Consider the following 14,532-nt stretch of genomic DNA (forward strand, 5'->3'; position numbering starts at 1 on the left):
ACATACCAAACAGTGGGTAAAAAATATTACTAGGATAACTAATCGCAACATAACTTATCACAGCATAACTTATCCGGGCATAAGCCGTATTCAAACCAAACGACCCCTTAGTGTATGGTTTATACTAGGGCTGGGCATAATTTGGTAAATACCGAATTACCGTACCGAAACCGAAAATTTTAATATTTGGTATACGGTATTTTGGTATGGTATTTGGTTTGAGTTTTTTAAAAAATTGATATTAGGTATGGTATTTGGTATTTTAAAATAAAATACCAAAATACCGATACCATACCGAAATATATTTTATATTACACAAAACACATATTATCAATTATAATATAAATATAAAAAAATCTAAAATTTTACTTTCCTTTATTCTCAAAGTTCATCAATTAACTCTAAACAAGTAACAAGACATTTCTAATGATCAAATATTCTTTTATGTACTTTTTTTCTATTTGGGTAGATATTTGCTAGTTTTGGACAAAAGTTTTGTTAACAAATATTTTTAATTCTGTATTTTTGAGTACTTTAATTAAAAATATTAGAGTGTATGGCTCTATGCACTAGTTAGTATTCAAACCGAATAAATCGAAGTTACCGAACCGAATAAATCGAAAGGAGAAAAACCGAATCATACCGAATTTAATTAGGTGCGTACGGTATTGGTATAGGATTTTAAGAAACTGAATACCGAAAATATCGAACCGACATATACCGACCGACGAACACCCCTAGTTTATACTTCAATAGCTACGAGCTACAGATATTTGTATTGGCATTAGTCATTACCGTGATCAGCTGCTACAATACTGTAAAAATACGAATATTCTTTCATAAGAGAAGAGCTTATTCTCCGACATCAATTTAGTCATGTGCGCATAAAGTAGAAGAATTTACACGGCCAGGTTAAATTAACAACAACAAATAACTATCATATAAAATTTGATATGAGAACTAGAATTATAGCTAGCATAATAACCTTTACAGGTGATTCCTCGCCTTGTGAAATTACATTGAGTTTATTATTGTTATTATAACCTTTACAATTGATTAAATAGCACAAATATATAACTTAAATTCCTATTTAAAACATAAATAATCAATATAGGCAAGAATAAAGGTGCCGCCTAGTAGTCTTCGATTCAAATTCCAGTGGATGCAAGTGATTTCTTCCCATCTGTCCGACGTGCATACAAAAAAATCAACCTAGCAAGGGGTGGAGCTAGGGGGCAGCAAGGGCCAAACCTCTTTCGCCTAATATACAAGGTCAATTGTTTTTTTGTATATAAATAGTAGATGTTCGAACTCTCTTAACTTTTTTTTTATGTATTTAAATTATTGTATATTAAATTCCCTCAGAAAAAATTCTGGCTCCGCGACTAAATATAGGTTAGGATTTTTAACACGTAATTAATTCTCTTTGTTTTCTTGATAACATGAAAGATAAGACGCAATACTTATTAGTCATGTGCAATCTATACTCTGTGTCATCATCTTTGAACATACTTATAGCTTGTTTGGCCAAGTTTTTTTTGGGCCAAAAGCATTTTTGGCCAAAAATTGAGGTGTTTGGCCAAATTTTTGGAAGGAAAAAAAGTGCTTTTGAGGAGAAACGGAAGCAGTTTTGGAGGAGCAGAAAAAAATAGTTTCTCTCCAAAAGCACTTTTCTGAGAAGCACTTTTGAGAAAAATATACTTAGAAGCAGTTTTCAAAAGCTTGGTCAAACACTAATTACTGCTCAAATGTACTTTTCAAATTAATTAATCAAACACAAACTGCTCCTTACACTTTTTAAAAAAGTACTTTTGAGAAAAACACTTTTCAAAATAAGCTGATTTAGAAGCTTGGCCAAACGGACTATTATTATAAGTATTCAAAAACTCAGAAAACAACAATTTAACAATTCAAACATCAGCATAGCACAGCACAACATTATTAGCCTACTTTTATTACTCCTTCTGTCTCCCTATAATTTCAATAAATACTTATCACATAAATCTGAGTGTCTGCTGCTGAAACTTTTTGTTAGTTGCAGTGGAAAAGCCTCCTGAATTTTTGAACCTTTTGAGCAACTCTTTTGACATTCATATCTCAGAATTCCTCTTGGACTATAAAGTAAGAAACTTTTTCTTTTCTAATTATAGTAACTTTGTGCACTGTGTTCTTTATGATTAGATATTTTTTTGGTTTCTCACCCTCGTGTTGCGGTACCCATGCTGGAGCCTAACTTTATCGCTGCGTAACGCTCCATTCGGAGCAAGCCTCCTATCAAATATTTTTCCACAATACGGTTCGAACCGAGACCTTTGATTAAGCTCCACCTCATCCTTTCATGGTTTTATGATTAGATATTGGTTTCTGGTTGTCTCTTTATAAACTCTAAAATTTCCTCAAATCATACTCCACATAGGGAGAAAGTGAAAAAGTCTCAGTTGTATTTACTGTTGATTCTTGAATCTGCAAATTTGTGCGTGTGTGTGTGTGTGTTTTCTTTTTTGTTTTTGCAATTGGGTGTCTAAATAATAGGGAATTGTCTTTGGAAAGTTGAACTTTTTTCAAAGATCTTTGACATAACCACTAATTTTGCTCCATGATTTCAGGAAAAGATTTTATCTTTTTTTTTCTCCGTCTTATTATATGTTTTTTTTCGTTGTGGTCCAAATTTCAAGGCATTTTTTATTGTGAATAAAAAAGATTCTTGCTTTTTGAATCTTGACCTTTCCTTTTTATGGGGTATCCGTTAATTTCTTCATTACAAATTTTAAAGTGTATGACTAACATGAAATGCCTTACACCTTGAATTTGAACATGTGATCTTAAGCAAATTTTGAACCATTATTGTATTAGAATCTTTCCTTATGTCAAGGGAATCCAAAAGCTTTTATATATATAATATATATAGAAAGATTCCATTTTTCAGTTGCTGATTCATTGGTTTCCATTTTAAAGTTTGATTCTGTACTCTAAATGGGAATCTGAGGAGAATTTGTGGTATGCAGAGTTTTTTGAGGGGTTGAAAGGAAACATAAGATGAAGAATTCTGTCTCTGAACATAGTTTCTACATTGAGAGCGACGACGACGATGATCATCAGGAGGAGAAGCAATTGGATAAACCTGAAAATGAAGATGGAAATGACTCTGATTCTTCCAATTACTCTAATGATGATAACAATGAAAACGATTTCCCGGACAGCAAACCGAGTTCTTTCAACCCTCCTGCTTGGCCTCAAAGTTACAGGTATTCATATTTTTTTCACTTTGCCTCTTTCAGTAGATTGAGTTAGAATAGATATGTGTATCAATTTGGGGTTTAACTTTTAGTATTTTTTATTTTTTTATTTTGTATGGTATTAGTCTTATTTGAGTGGCATGGTCAATGAGGATTCATACAGCGACCTCAACTTGTTGAAAAGTAACTGCTGCTGTTGTTTGGCAGCAAAATTGGGTTTCTCTGTTGATTGATTGATTATTTTTCCACTATGAACTGCATTGGGAGATGAATCTTTTGAAGTTTTCATAGCTCATTGGAGTTCAATCAATAGTTCCATTTCTTGAATGATTACTTGTTAGATTTCACTTTTGCTCCTCTTCCTGTTTACATGTAGTTTTCAGCTTTGCGCTTTCAGCTCTGATAGGAGAATGTTTACTTGTAATGATAATTGTTTAATTCATTGTTTTTTTGTTTCATTCTTGAGCCAAGGGTCTATCGGAAACAACCTCTGTACTTTCCCAGTGTAGGGGTAAGGCGTACACATTACCCTTCCCACACCCCACTTATGGGATCCCGCTGGGTTTGTTGTTGTTGTTGTATTGTCTTCTGGTTTCAAATTTTGAATAAAAACATGAGCTGAGCATATGCTTCTAATCATTCTGGTTATGAGTTTATAATATTATCTTACTTCAGGAGCATTTTTAATTAAAGAGTTTCCAACTCAAAAAAAAAAATTGAATGGCCAGCATTGCTTGGTGAACCTGAATGAGATTAAGAAACCGACATATTTAGTCATCAATGCAAGAAGGAGAGGGTGTTGAAATGGGGAAGGAAACGGTTGAGGGAAATTTAGCTTCGCTGGAACTTCATGTAGTTCTTATCACTGGCATTAACATGGGAATTATGAAAGAAGAAGATAACGAATCTCTTCACTATGTTAGATTTTCCTCCACAAATTATTCAATATGATTCCTGATGCGCGTAAAAAGTGCTTTTGTGTGTTGTTTTGTGGTTAACAACCGATGGATCATTTGCTGTTGTTAGCCCCTGTAATCTCCGATGACGATGCAAAGCTTTTCTCCCGAGTGCTTCATGTCTCAAATGAGTTTTGTCTAGTTTGCAATGTCTTACTTATATATCCCACCTCTAATCTTTGCGAAACACTTGTTTCAGGCAATCTATGGATATATATAGTAGTGTACCGTCTCCAAGTCTTACTTTCCTGGGGACACCTTCATTAACACGTTTAGGCAGCTCGTTCCTTGCCTCATCACTTACAAGGAGACACACTCCTGAAGTGTTACCCTCTCTTCATAAACCTCTCATAGGAGACGAGCAAGCACCACATGAGCGACGTAGCTCTCATACTTTGTTGCCTCCTCTTCCGTCAAGGAGGTCTGCTATTAAGAAATTTCCTGATGAGAAATCGGTTGCACATGAATTTCCAGTTTCCCGTCAAAGTTCCTATGGCCAAGGCGTGCTAAATGGTTAGTATTCTGTACACAGTTTTATGTTCCAATCAAACGGTTGGTGAGCAACATAGTTTTTACAAATGCTTTTTTTAATTTTCATACAGGTATTAATGTTCTATGTGGAGTAGGAATCCTTTCTACTCCTTATGCTGTGAAGGAAGGTGGATGGGCAGGGCTTTCTATATTATTCATCTTCGGTGTGCTATCTTACTATACTGGCATTCTCCTCAGATACTGCTTGGACAGCCAACCAGGGCTCGAGACTTATCCGGATATTGGTCAGGCAGCCTTTGGTACAGTGGGAAGAATTATCATATCGGTATGTCCTTTTGGCTTTCAGTTGTCTTTGCACTTCAACCAACGCTTGATAACAGAGATATAAAGATGATAAATTTTGTAGGTAAAGAATGCTGAGGAATCGCTGTGGAACATATTTTAACTTTTTGGCCAATCATCAACGATTCCTGATACGTAGATAATCTTAGACTAGCTACATATTTAACACTTTAAGCAAATGTATGCAATCATCACCGATTTCTGATACTGCTTCTTTCTTGTTCTATGTATTTGTGGATGCAGATAATATTATACGTGGAATTATATGTAAGTTTATGTTGCCTGCACGTCGTCCGTAACATCCTTTGTCCTTTTAATTTCTAAATGTGTGCCTCATCCTGATATATGCTTCATTACTGTTGTCCTTCACTTGCAGTCCTGTTGTGTTGAATACATAATTTTGGAGGGCGATAACCTGTCGGCTTTATTTCCAAATGCACATTTAAATTTGGGAGGGTTTCAATTAGATGCACGGCATCTCTTTGCTTTGATAACCACCTTAGCTGTTCTTCCTACCGTTTGGTTGCGCGATCTCACAGTTCTTAGTTACATCTCAGGTAAGTGGCTAACTTCCTATAAGAAGAGCTTCATATCTGTATAGCCAAAAGTGGTGGCTGATAGCATTTCTATGCGTGCGCGCGCGCACACACAAAAAAAAGGGCAGCCCGGTGCACTAAGCTCCCACTATGCGCGAGGTTCGGGGAATGGCCGGACCACAAGGGTCTATTGTACGCAGTCTTACCGTGCATTTCTGCAAGAGGCTGTTTCTACGGCTTGAACCCGTGACTTCCTGGTTACACGGCAACAACTTTACCAGTTACCCAAGGCTCCCCTTCACACACACACTGAAAAAATTGTCTAGTTCTTGTGAGCTTCTCTTATGATACTACTAAAGTTTTGGCATTTTCCTGTATCGACTGTTGGACAATGAAAACTAAAAACAGAAAACAAGTGTTGGACAATGAGAATTCTGAAATGGATGTGTATAATTTTCAGCTGGAGGAGTTATTGCTTCTGTAATGGTCGTCATTTGCTTGTACTGGCTTGGCTTAGTGGATCATGTTGGCTCTCAAAGCGAACATACTGTACTGAATGTTTCTAGTCTCCCTGTTGCTATCGGACTTTATGGATACTGTTACTCCGGACATGCAGTTTTTCCCAATATATATACATCATTGGAGAAACGCAGTCAATTCCCTGCTGTCCTCTTAACCAGGTATTTAGTTTTGTGGAAACTAATGCATGTACGTTAAACTTTGTTCGTGTAGATAATCCGAGGTGGACCCAATAGTCAAACATGTCGGTGTCAAATGATGAAACTCTTAGCCTGAACACATTGTATTTTTGAAATTATGCGTTGGGAATTTAATATTTGTTGAATTTTTTTGCATCATATTGTTTCCTTATTTTTGTTAACATGGATATAATTTGGATGCAGTTTCGGTATTGTGACTGTGTTGTATGCTGGAGCAGCTGTGATGGGATACATGATGTTTGGCGACTCAGCTGAATCCCAGTTTACTCTAAACTTGCCCACAAATTTAGTTGCCTCCAAAATTGCTTTTTGGACAACCGTAAGTAAAACCTGATCGATTATGTTCTCTCCTTGATACAACTACTTGAACATGTGATGACAATTTTCTGCTTCTTTTGCAGATTGTTAATCCATTCACAAAATATCCTTTTCTGGACTCCATGATTTTATTCTTTTCACTGCATTGCACTACTTCAAATATGTTATTAAAATAAGACGTCAAACTGAGGGATAAGGGAAGGGGAGCCTTGGCGTAACTGGTAAAGTTGTTTCCATGTGACCAGTAAGTCATGGGTTCGAGCCGGCCTCTTGCAGAAATGCAGGGTAAGGTTGCGTACAATAAACCCTTGTGGTCCGACCCTTCCCCGGACCCTGCTCATAGCGGGAACTTTAGAAAATTTCCTTTTAAGATAATTTTGGCAAAGGTAGAATATCTTCCTTAACTAGAAACACATATGCTTTAACCATGGCCCCTGTTGCTATGAGTTTGGAGGAGTTGATACCATCGAACCACGCCAAATCTCACATGTACGGAGTCCTTATTAGAACTGCACTTGTGATATCCACATTACTTGTGGCGCTTAAAGTTCCTTTTTTTGGTAAGTTAAGTTGCTATAATTATCTTTATCATTTTTGCCTTTGTATCTTTTTTGAGCCGAGGGTCTACCAGAAACAACCTCTCTACTTTCTCAAGGTGGCGGTAAGGTCTGCATACATACTAACTCTCCCCAGACCCTACATGTGGGATTACGCTGGGTTTGTTGTTGTTGTAAGCTGCTATAATTATCAATATAACTTGAACAGTGTGTTATTAATCCCCTTTAACGCTTTAGGAGCGATCTTGCTCCCAAAAATATCAACAGAACTGTGATATTAAACTTACCTATGTAACATTCATTGCCTTAAAAGACTTTTTTACTTTAACCTGCAGGATTTGTGATGGCATTGATTGGATCATTATTTACAATGCTAGTTGTGAGTCCTTTTCTACCAGTTTATGTTTTTTGTTAAATAGGTTTTCTGTTTCCATTTTTTGTATTTATAGATTTGTACTAATATATGATCTTTCTATTATTCCAGACATTGATCCTACCTTGTGCTTGCTTCTTGAGAATATTGAAAGGAAAAACAAGTCCAATTCAGGTACAACAGATGTTTCCCTCTGTTATCAGATAGGACAAAGATAGCGCGCGTATACTTTGTTTTAATTGTTAGTTTAGGTGAAAAACACGGTAATTATCAAGTTTTAGTCAAAACTCAATCGACTCATCAGCTTATATAGTCGAATTAATTTGAATTACATTATGTATAAACCTTGTGTTAAAAACGACATTATTTCCCAATTGTTCTTTGTATGTTATAAAATATAAACATCTTTATATATATAGAAACACACACACATATTCTGAATCTTTTTGCATATGTACATATATAGTTTGAGTCAAAAGTAATGGGTTCAGTCGAACCACTGAACCCGCCCTAAATCTGCCTCTGATATGTACATTTATGTAAACTATATGTCTCCTAATTCATCATCCACGTTAGCATTACCGTCCTTGGTGATGGAACTTGTTCTTTTATCCTTTTCTCAGTGTTGTCAAAGGCACGCATTAAGCGTGCTTAAGCCTTGAAGCGAGGTGCAACACATGTTGAGCGGTTTGCGTTGCTTAGTCGGCGCTTCAGTGTCGCCCTCAAGGCTCTAAGGCATACTTTTCCTTGCTAATGAGCGTAATTCTAAAGAGGCAACACTAGACAATTGATATTTCACTTTATCGTAATCTTTTTTTTTTTCAATTTCTTTGTTCATATATTTTTAATTCATGCTTATAATTATTAGTCTTTGACTAGCCAATACATATTTGTATTGCTTCTCCTTTTGCGCCTTTTTTCACCGAAGCCCACGCTTTCTTAGCGCGTTGCGCTTAAAGCCCCAGCAAACCTTAAAGCTTTTTTGCGCTTTTCGCTTTTGATAACACTGCCTCTTTTATGCAGGTATCAGCATGTATACTTATTATCATAATTGGTGTCATATCAGCAGTTATTGGGTCCTATTCAGCTCTCTCCAAAATCATCCAAAGTTTATGAGTTAAAATTTTGGTAATACAAACAATGACTGCAGATATTTTCAAGTCTATTATTATACAAAATTCTATTTTATACTATGTAGTATGGTTCTCAGAGTGTTCTCCTTTTCTGAATAAGTCTCAAGCTTGTGATTTTGATACAATCATTTTTTTTATCTTTGTCCCGCAATCTTTATTCTTATTGTCGTTTAGAGAAGAAATATTATGTGATTTGATTGCCTGTTACTCAAAACATATGGCCATATATAGAGAATATGTTTATTGCTTCATTTTCTGTTCTTACACTCTAATTGAGTCTTTAGGTTTTATTCTTTTAGAATCTTTTTCATTTTTTTGGTTTCATCGAAAATGATTGAAAGAATATTTATTTTGATATAATAATAAGATCTACCCTTGAAATTTATTAGTTATTCAAAAGTTAGAATTGGTAATATGTTCCTTCCAAGTTCCTTTTTCTAACTCTCGTACGCTCTCTCTTTACATTGTAATTGAATTTTCTTACTTATTTGATGGGAGCTTACTTAGTATTGAAATCGAGTTAGCAAAAAGTATGAAAAGTTGACTCATTTCAGCCAACTTCTTTCTTTTCTTCAAATCTTTCTTTTGGCTTTTGAAATTTTGATTTGTATAGCTACTCATTTGTGGCTTTTGGCTTCTATAAGATTGGTGATTTTTCCAAATCTTCTTCTTAATACGGAGTTTTCCAACCTATTATAAGAGAGACTTTGGAGGCGAATACCCGTAGACGGAGAGGAGGGGTATCATGACTATTATTTTAGCCGAACTCTTATCTATCTTAGGAAATGGATATTGGAATGTCTATTGAATTTTTCCTTCTAATCTTGGATTCTAACAACGCTAAGAGCATAGAAAATCAATAACGCTTATATATCATCTTTTATCGAAAAATAAAAGCCTCTTCAACACCACTAGGCGCATTCATACAGCTAATATTAGTAAAACTAATCTCAATGTCATAATATACTTGTTTATTCTTTAGAAAGAAAATCTGGCATAATCAAAGACATTACAACGAGCTCATGGAGCAAATTCTAAAATTTGTAATACTGAATTGCAATATAAAGTAAAAACACATAAAAATAGGTACATTTAGAGTCAACCAAAGCAAATACATAACCAGACGTCGCAGATTCAAGTTCTAGGAATGAAGCGATCCAATGCATAATTAGACATATCGGTTCAAGCTTCAGGTTCTTAATAACGAAAAAGGACCCCTAAATGGGACATCGCATGCCTGCCAAAGACGCCAACGTTGCACGTGCAATGCACGCTTAACTCCTCTCCCCTTCTTCAACTACACTGCCAATTGCCCCTGTGATGTGACTCGTAATTCATAACCAACAACAGGTCAACCCAATGTCTAGCTCTACACAATTCTCTCCAGTTATTCAACAATTATATCCCAAGAAATCAAACCAATCCTACATATCAAACTTCAAATGTCTAAAATTAATGCATGTCTTCCCAATATCTGTAAATTGTTCAAAAATTCATTTAAAATTCAGAGCTAGAGCTGAGGTTTTGGAAAATAACCGTGAAGAAAGTTCTGTACAAGATCTTGATAATTCACCAGCTTCAGTTGAGCTACAACCTATTTCTAGTGAAGCTCAATTTGATCGGGTCATTTCTGAAGCCCAGCAAATTGATGAATCCGTTGTAATTCTATGGTACGTGAATTATTCGTATTTGTGATTCATGTCTTTCATATGGAAAAAATAGCGCAAGAACATTATTTTCTTGTTGGAACATATGAAAGAAATAAAGGGTTATTATCTAATTGGAAAAAAAATAAAAGGGTTATAAAGTTTTTTTTTTGCCTTTTTTGGTTTGTAATTAATTTTTCAGTTGTCTTTTGTAAAAAGCAGAGTAAATTGGTTTTATTTTCTCATGTTGGCCTTTTATTTTTGAATGGAAATATGGAGTGGAGCTTAACTAGAACTTCATGCTGGTATTTTGGGGTTTTATGCTGTTTTATTAGTATTTGAAGTTGGCGTTGTGTAAAGGATGTGTTTTACAGTAGAGAAGCCACGAATTTCATCTACAAACTTGAAAGAAGTAGAAAAAAAGGGTAATATATGTTATATACCTCTAAAAATCTAATATTTTACCTATATAATTTTTCGTCGAAGGGTGGTCAATTGACCATCCTTAGGGCTATGTAGCTTCGCCCCTGTGTGTTTTTTTTGTTATAATTTGGTATTTTGGCATGTTATATTGGTAGAACAGTAGTTATGGGGATGGCTCGAGTATAAGTCAACCAAGTGATGGAATGAAATTTCTGAAAATGTGAAACAAATAACTCAATAAGAAGTGCTAATATATAGGAAGTACACATGAAAAGTTCCAAATATTGAGAGATTACATGCAATTAGAGGGCTCAATTATGTATAGTGTCTTACAATGTTCTACACTATGCAGATGCAAGAGTTTCTTGTACAGGTTACATGTTTGAAATTTAATACCCATTTACATTCCTAGGCAGATGCAAGAGTTTCATTTGTAGTTTCCATGTGCCTCTCGTAACTTTAGCATAGCAGGGTAGAAGTGAATGGTTTGAATTCTCATATTTAGTCTCTGATCCTTATTCCATGTACAATGTGACCAGGAGGTCACGGACTCACGGGTTCAAGCCGTGGAAACAGTCTCTTGCAGAAATGTAGGGTAAGGCTGCATACAATAGACCCTTGTGGTCCTTCCCCCCACATAGCGGGAGGTTAGTGCACCGGGCTGCCCTTTAGAAGAGGAAGGTGTTCCATTTTGCTTCTAGGAGTCACAATCTTTTTCTACTGATGCATGTATTGGGAAACCTAGAATAGTTTCCACTTTTGTGGCCCTGCAAAAGATTGAAACACCTTAGTCTTAAATAAGTCTGTGGCTTAGCATATAGATGTTGTATCAGTTATTCTTCTGGAAAAGGTTATTTATATGTAATATATGAAATATTATCAAGAAAGAAGCTGGTATTAAGTTGATGTAATTTTGAATCTTTTTGAATCTGCAGGATGGCAACCTGGTGTCGCAAATGCATATACTTGAAACCAAAATTGGAAAAATTAGCTGCTGACTACTTCCCAAGGTTGTGCTCTCTTGCATCTCCCTTCAGATATAGCACCTTGCATTAAAAAGGCTTTATCTAGGCCTAAAGTGTACTTTTTTTGCAATTTGTTCCTGCACGATTTGCGATTAGCTTTTGTGCTCCTCTTCAAACTTTTTGCTGATCAACTTCCGCACTACTCTTCAAACTTGTCGCTATCTGTCATATGAGATATTTCAAAACTTTGGATTTTTGTGACATTTATTGCTAGTTTCTGTGAATATTTTTGAGAAGGATTACGTGCTCTGAATTTTTCTCTTGTAGTTCTTTTATTGCTTCCTGAAAGACTCAATAATAAATTGGTGAACAGTTCTCATGTTATCAAATAAGTCCCGGTGATTCAGATAGCAGGGAAGGATTGAGGACACTTAAATTACTCGAGTTCATAAATTTGGATGAGGACGGTGGCTATTTATATTACTTCTAAAACTAGAATTTCAAGGATCAATTTTTAGTTAAGGCAGTAATTGCTCATGCTTAACTGCTTGTTTGCGGATGAAGTATCTTGTGTGTACTTGGTATGCATTGTGCATCACTTTCTTGCGATTGAATAGCTTTAGTTGAATTTGGGTACTGATCTGAATCTTCTGCTATCTTGATTTTACAGAACACGCTTTTACTGTGTTGATGTCAATAATGTTCCACACAAGCTTGTGGTTCGTGCAGGAATAACTGTAAGGTTTCCTTTCCCCTAAATCTACCAAATGGTTGATGTCTTTTTGCTATGTAATTATTGACTACTAAACTTACAACAACAACCATAAACCCAGTGGGATCCCACAAGTGGGATCTGGAGAGGGTAGTGTTGTACGCAGACGTGACGTTCCCCTACCCTGGGAAGGTAGAGAGGCTGTTTCCAATAGACCCTCGGCTCAGGAATATTGACTACTAAACTTGTAAAGCATATAAAAATTTACTCAAACTCCTCAGGCTGTTTGAGACACCATCTTTGCAACTAGCCAGTTTGCAGCATTCCCTTACGAAAGCATAAAAAAATCTTTTTTCTTTCTAGACTGTCAATGGATTGTACGTAGTTATTCTTTTTAATAATGATGGTGTCCTAGCCAGATAATGTGCACTTCAATCAATTCATCAAGTACCTGCTCCTCTCACCTAGGTATCTGGTTAACTCTTTGGCTAAGGCTTAGACCGACGTGGTGTTGCATTTGTTGATATTCGAACCTTGGTTCTTAGGAGTGTTACCGCAATTCCTCGATTGCTAAAATCTACCCCCTTGCGGCTAAATCCTATAGCTTTTAATTGAGCTTAGATGCTGAAGCTGGATGTGATTTCTTGGCCTTAAAGTCCAGACCCAAGTAGAATTTTTCCAGATGCGTTGCATCCAAATTCGTGTTATCTGTCTGGCCGAATACCTAATCCAATAATCTTTTCAGAAGTAATAATAAATTACAGTTTAATTAGATAAGAGGTACCTATTTTACATGTACTAGGAGATGCAGTACCTTTAGGTGAATTAGCAAACAATGGCTAGAAAACCATAAATAGGACGATAGGGCGTAGTTTGACTGTAAAAGTTGATACAGCATGTTTAGAAAAATGTTTACATGCACACGATTTCTGAAATTAGAAATAAGTAGAAGATAGCTTTACCTCGTGATGGTTAAACTAGGCAGGGCGGAGCTAGCATTTCGGTTGCAGGTTCGGCCGAACTCAATAGCTTTGATCCAAACCCTATATTTGTCTGTATTCGTCTAAGAAATCCATTGAAAATATACAAATAAATTTAGAACCCAGTAGCTTAAAAAGATTAGAATTCCAAACCCATAAGCTTCAACTAGGCCATCTGTTTTCGGGCAATGTGGCAGAGAGCAAAAGATATGATTTTCACCCCACAATTTAGACTCCACTCAATATATACAGCTAGCATGCAGCTGTCATAAGATATTAAGATGTATAAATCCTTTACTTGCTAAAAGCAGATGTTACTAGTTAAAAACACTCCTTTTCATTTGTATAAAGTGGTACTGTTCATTAGAATTGTTTGATTAGTATGTGCAATATTGTGATTTGAATTTATTCATATTCATTTAATGATGTGAAATTCTACATTTTCATGTGTCCAAATCTCTGTGGCAACAAAACATGAACAGAAAATGCCGACCATACAGGTAACAAACTCATTTTGTTTAGCTGCTCGAAAGCTAACTTTACTCGTATGGTTTTAGCTTCAAATGCTTCTTATCATCTTCATGGTTAAATGATAGTATGAATGTTGCTTATGTGCAGTTATGGAGGGACGGAAATAAACAAGCGGAAGTAATTGGAGGCCACAAAGCATATTTAGTCGTTACTGAGGTTCGCGATATGATAGAAAATGAAGAAAATAATTTATAACTTGAAGGCATATCCAAAACTTGCAGAATTCATGTATCCTGTTTTGTTCTGATCTCATATTATTCCCAGTTCTGTACAAATTTTCAAGATGCCATTCAATAAATTGTTATTCTTCACATGTACTTTTGAAAGGATAACCATACACAGATACTGACTTTTTGTCTCAACATTATAGCAAAGGTGTTTATTTTTTTTTTTTCCATGTATCCTGTACATTTCTTGACATGAATTGTTAATAAGGATTCATATTGCTTACTCCAACTTGTTTGGGACGGACAGAGGCGTAGTTGTTGTTATTGCTGTTCTTGAACCCTTATAATATAGATTTTAACTTCTATTAAACATGTATATTCAGGCGTAGTTGTTGTTATTGCTGTTCTTGAACCCTTATCCTATAGATTTTGACTTCTATTAAACA

The 14,532-nt window shown here is 35.6% G+C and overlaps 2 protein-coding genes across 4 annotated transcripts; both read left to right on the top strand.

Annotated features, from left to right (window-relative positions):
* The first annotated feature begins 1,908 nt into the window (after positions 1-1,908).
* Positions 1,909-8,913, top strand: LOC104231624 (amino acid transporter AVT1C-like). Of its 3 annotated transcripts, none has more exons than XM_009784644.2 (13): positions 1,909-2,296; positions 3,006-3,245; positions 4,392-4,705; positions 4,795-5,009; positions 5,270-5,293; positions 5,403-5,583; positions 6,023-6,242; positions 6,465-6,600; positions 6,683-6,702; positions 7,014-7,159; positions 7,492-7,535; positions 7,641-7,703; positions 8,553-8,913. In XM_009784644.2, exons 2-13 carry the CDS (start codon positions 3,037-3,039, stop codon positions 8,643-8,645), a joined length of 1,665 nt encoding a protein of 554 aa, XP_009782946.1. In that variant the 5' UTR covers positions 1,909-2,296; positions 3,006-3,036; the 3' UTR covers positions 8,646-8,913. The 3 variants fall into 3 exon arrangements, with proteins under 3 accessions (XP_009782946.1, XP_009782945.1, XP_070001738.1); XM_009784643.2 differs by having other exon boundaries at positions 1,985-2,121; XM_070145637.1 differs by lacking the exon at positions 1,909-2,296 and adding an exon at positions 2,455-2,473.
* Positions 8,914-9,805: 892 nt separating this feature from the next.
* LOC104231625 (thioredoxin-like 3-2, chloroplastic) lies at positions 9,806-14,314 on the top strand. Its single transcript, XM_009784645.2, has 5 exons — positions 9,806-10,332; positions 11,667-11,741; positions 12,367-12,433; positions 13,871-13,888; positions 14,007-14,314. The coding sequence occupies exons 1-5, from the start codon at positions 10,022-10,024 to the stop codon at positions 14,112-14,114; spliced, it is 579 nt and encodes a 192-aa protein (XP_009782947.1). The 5' UTR covers positions 9,806-10,021; the 3' UTR covers positions 14,115-14,314.
* The last annotated feature ends 218 nt before the right edge of the window (positions 14,315-14,532 follow it).

Source organism: Nicotiana sylvestris, chromosome 5 (assembly GCF_000393655.2).
Source record: "Nicotiana sylvestris chromosome 5, ASM39365v2, whole genome shotgun sequence".
NCBI lineage: Eukaryota > Viridiplantae > Streptophyta > Magnoliopsida > Solanales > Solanaceae > Nicotiana > Nicotiana sylvestris.

What these genes read in the sequence shown, in the direction of transcription:
- LOC104231624 (XM_009784644.2), top strand. Translation starts at nt 3,037, where the DNA reads ATGAAGAATTCTGTCTCTGAACATAGTTTCTACATTGAGAGCGACGAC. An exon ending in CCTGCTGTCCTCTTAACCAG is followed by an intron (nt 6,243 to 6,464) that starts GTATTTAGTTTT and finishes ATTTGGATGCAG; the next exon opens with TTTCGGTATTGTGACTGTGT. An exon ending in AAATTGCTTTTTGGACAACC is followed by an intron (nt 6,601 to 6,682) that starts GTAAGTAAAACC and finishes CTTCTTTTGCAG; the next exon opens with ATTGTTAATCCATTCACAAA.
- LOC104231625 (XM_009784645.2), top strand. Translation starts at nt 10,022, where the DNA reads ATGTCTAGCTCTACACAATTCTCTCCAGTTATTCAACAATTATATCCC. An exon ending in GAATCCGTTGTAATTCTATG is followed by an intron (nt 10,333 to 11,666) that starts GTACGTGAATTA and finishes TTGAATCTGCAG; the next exon opens with GATGGCAACCTGGTGTCGCA. An exon ending in GCTGCTGACTACTTCCCAAG is followed by an intron (nt 11,742 to 12,366) that starts GTTGTGCTCTCT and finishes TTGATTTTACAG; the next exon opens with AACACGCTTTTACTGTGTTG.